This window comes from Ruditapes philippinarum, unplaced genomic scaffold (genome assembly GCF_026571515.1).
Source record: "Ruditapes philippinarum isolate M1 unplaced genomic scaffold, ASM2657151v2 ctg7465_1_1_1_1, whole genome shotgun sequence".
In the NCBI taxonomy this organism is placed as follows: Eukaryota; Metazoa; Mollusca; class Bivalvia; order Venerida; family Veneridae; genus Ruditapes; species Ruditapes philippinarum.
The window spans coordinates 11,132-14,852 of record NW_026859784.1 but is presented as its reverse complement, the minus strand read 5'-3'; the positions used below and the strand labels follow the sequence as shown (position 1 = coordinate 14,852).

General features: G+C 32.4%; 1 protein-coding gene across 1 annotated transcript; it reads right to left on the bottom strand.

The window, feature by feature from the left end:
- Positions 1–597: 597 nt before the first annotated feature.
- On the bottom strand, positions 598–2,078 carry LOC132757910 (tetratricopeptide repeat protein 32-like; the record flags this gene model as incomplete). Its single annotated transcript, XM_060749406.1, has 2 exons — positions 598–1,170; positions 1,913–2,078. Coding segments are annotated over 2 exons (366 nt in total), but the record flags the coding sequence as incomplete, so codon positions are not given.
- Positions 2,079–3,721: the final 1,643 nt, after the last annotated feature.

The following is a 3,721-nucleotide window of genomic DNA, read 5'->3' as shown; positions in this document are numbered from 1 at the left end:
GTCATAAAAGCAACAAAAGTTAAACAAAACAGTATTTTGACTTCCATACAAATACTTAATCACTATAAATGTACTTATTACCAAAAAAGCAACAGAATAAGAATACAGTTCATGTAATTGGCCATTGAGTACCTTGTTGAAAATTATAAAAGAATATCAAAAATAAAAAGATTTTGAAAAATAAAATGAATGCATTTCTGAGGCAAAATGGGCCTTTAAGGTTAATTGGAGGATTATTACAATAAGCAAATCACCTTATTAATATTATTATTTTCTAAAGTATATGATGTAACAGTAGAAAACACCCATTTTTTGGTGCCAAAATGCACTAAAAACATGCTTGATAACAAATACGGTACATGTACTGTCAAATGAAGATGAGAGTGGCCTCGGTTTAATTAACAGAAGTTTATTAAGATATTGACCAATCTATTAGGGTTCATAATCCGTTAAAGGACCACAATTAAACATTAACATAACACCATTACATACTTGTTATCATTTAGAAAATATCATTTCCCACTGACTATAAGGTTCAGATTGAGTATTTCCACAAACTAGCAAGAATGGCAAAACAAACAATCGTAACTTTGTCAAAGAATTACTAGCAAGAATGGCAAACACAAACAATTGTCACTCTGTCGAAGAATTAAAATAACAATTCTAGCACAACATTTCTCATAGCCTGACGTACATGTAAACATGACAAGAAAAACAAAACATACAGACAAATTAACAACAAATACATTCTCTCAGACCTCTGATTGACAAAAATAAAGTACCAGAGGTTAAAGGTCATAGACCTTTTTTTTTTATTATTCTATCTCCCACCCTTTCAAACTCCCATGTTCCCTCTTCACCCCACCCTTATTCACAGTCTATGAGCAGACGGTCAAAAGGTAAACAACCTAAGAGTAAAATGCCCATGACTCTATTTCAATTAGTTTAAATCTAACTATAATTGGTTTGTCTAGGTAACATGTTCATCTTGACTCGATAGCGGCCCTTTAAAGGCGTCTTTCGTTTCCGGTAAAGGTTTCTGTTCTTGGTCATGTTCAGCTTTGGACTGTTTGTCAACTTTGGCTTGTTTCAGGCACTGTTTGGCCGGCTCAAAATCAGGTTCTATACTCAAGGCTTCCTTCAGGTCGGATATAGCTTCCTCAAATCTACCTGTAACATTAATTAGACTTGTTACTAAATTTATATCAATAATTGGAAATAGTTGACTATTAAAATTATATACATGTACATGTATAAATTTGGATTTAACTCAATACAGGATTGGAGCAGTACCTCTAGGCGCTTGCAGAAATCATGATCACAAATTAGATCAATATTGTTTTTTTGCCGATTTTTACATTTTCCATTCATTATCATACATAAATCGGTGTGAAAAGGAGAATTAGACCTGTTAAAGTTCATTCCGTTGGGTAAAAAGGCAAGATTTTAGCATTTATCATTCAAGCGCCTTGTCCGGTATGTACCGGAATACGGTATTTAGTGTGGTGCTCCAATTCTTTTTTTAGTCTCACTCATAAGTTTTTTCTAAAATAATTTTATTCATTTTTTACAAAATAAACTTATCTAAAGAGAAATTATGTCACTGTGATAGACATATAAACTGTTTGAACTAATTTAGTAGCAAGAGTGTTACTTCTTAACAAGACCTATTCGTCAACAGAGCATTCTACTTTTCACAGTGCTGGATAGAAACTAAAGTATGTCAATCAAACTTTTAAACCTACTATAAGAACCACTAACAGTTATTTCTCTTGAAATGGTATAATTAACTTTTGTATCCATCACACTTTTATTTAACAAAATAAATTCCTAAAAATCTTCTGTACTTAGTTGCTCTATTGGTTTCTGTTTGCAAGTGTCGACATACTGATAAAATACAGTGTTTCATTACCAAGCCTATAGTGTATAAGGCCCCTGTTATAGTAGGTAAAATAGAGGCTGCTATCATATGACAAGGCTTTGCTATAATCTGCTATGGCTTCATCAAAGTCGACCTTCTGATACTTCATAAAACCTCGTTCATTGTAACCTATAGCAATCTGCTTACACCTAAAATATTATTAAACAATGCATTATTATCATACATATGTATAATTTCATTTTTCATTGACTTTTAAAGACATGTGTAATGTTTTTTTAATTAGAATAGTCTACATACAATGTGATAAAATTATTATCCAATTTTCTGAATAAAATGACTAAGCCTAATTGTTTTTCAACAACCAACTGAAATTACAAACTATTTCATATAAGAGATCAGCGATAATTTAAAAGCATTTTGAATTATTTATTGTCCAAGACGATTGCATTATTTCAAATGAAATATAAAATTGTCAAAAACATTTACTTTGTGGAAACTGCTAGTAAATTGACACCCAAGATCTTTTGATGCGTGTTAAATGCACAGGTGAAAAGGCATTCATGACCTATAGGTATTCATTAAGTGATGAGTGAAGATATTTTAAGGCCAGATAAAAAAATCAATGCCGCTCAAAGATTTTCTGATTTAGCCATTTTTCCTCAGAGACACTTCATCCCTCACAACACTTCATCACCCTAGTCCAATATATCAGATGTTACAGGACTTATTATAGTTTTATGTCGGTCAAGAAGCAGAAATAACTCAAAGTCACGTTTATATTAATAGGACTATTCATCACCCAAAAATCACTTCATCCCTCAACGTATCATTTGTATGGAGCCAACGTTTTGAGAGGTGAACTGGTCTGTAAATCGTTTACATACATGTAGCTTAGCAAGAATTTTCCATCTAATTCTATTTGACTGCTGCCTTTACAAAATAATCAGCAAATGATAATTATATAATGATTTTTTCCAGTCAAGACGTAAAATCTGATATAATTTCAAATCATGGTAAAAATTCTATTTTGGGAAAGGGAAAAAATTGAGGTTTAGAAATGAGAAAAGAGAAAAATTTTAAACCCGCCACATAAAAAAATTCCCCAGGTCTTACAATTTTTTCCCTTTGAAAACGGGTTTTTTCCAATTTAAAATCAGGCATTTTCCCTTTTCAGAATGCAGTGGGGTGAAAGGGTTTCATTGCTTTTTTCCTTGTTTTTACCGGGGGGTACCAAAAAATTTTCCCCTTTTGCAAAAGAAAAAAAATTTTGGGGAAAATTTTTTGAGCGCATTACAACTTGTTGTCATTTTTTCGGACTGCCCTTTGTCCATCTGTTTTTTGTTACCCAAATGGCAATCTATGGGTGTAACACCCCCCAAAAAAAAAAAATAGTGCTTTTTCCACTTCTGAAAAGTTGTTTTTCCCCTAAATTTAAATATGGGTGGCGGGGGGTCAACGTGGGGGAAAGGGAAAAAAGGGGACCGGGGGTAAGAGTACACTTTCCATATTTAAGCCCCGCCTAATAAATAAAGCACGAATTTCTTATAAAGCGTTATCATCATGATTAAAATAGACTATAAATCTGTGGAAATGATCAGTGTTACTTTGTATGTAAGTGCATATGCTTAATCCTCCCAATAAAAAATTTATGGCCATATGTCCTAGAAAATGGAAACAGGCTTTAAACTTCAAGGACCATACAACTGTAGAATAATGGTTTTTCATTCATATGCCTAATAATTTAATCAGCCAGATGAACCCTATGTTAGGATATCAAAAGTAAGAATTATTTATAGGACCATCTGAATGCACTTGTACACAATGTATACTTATGTTCAT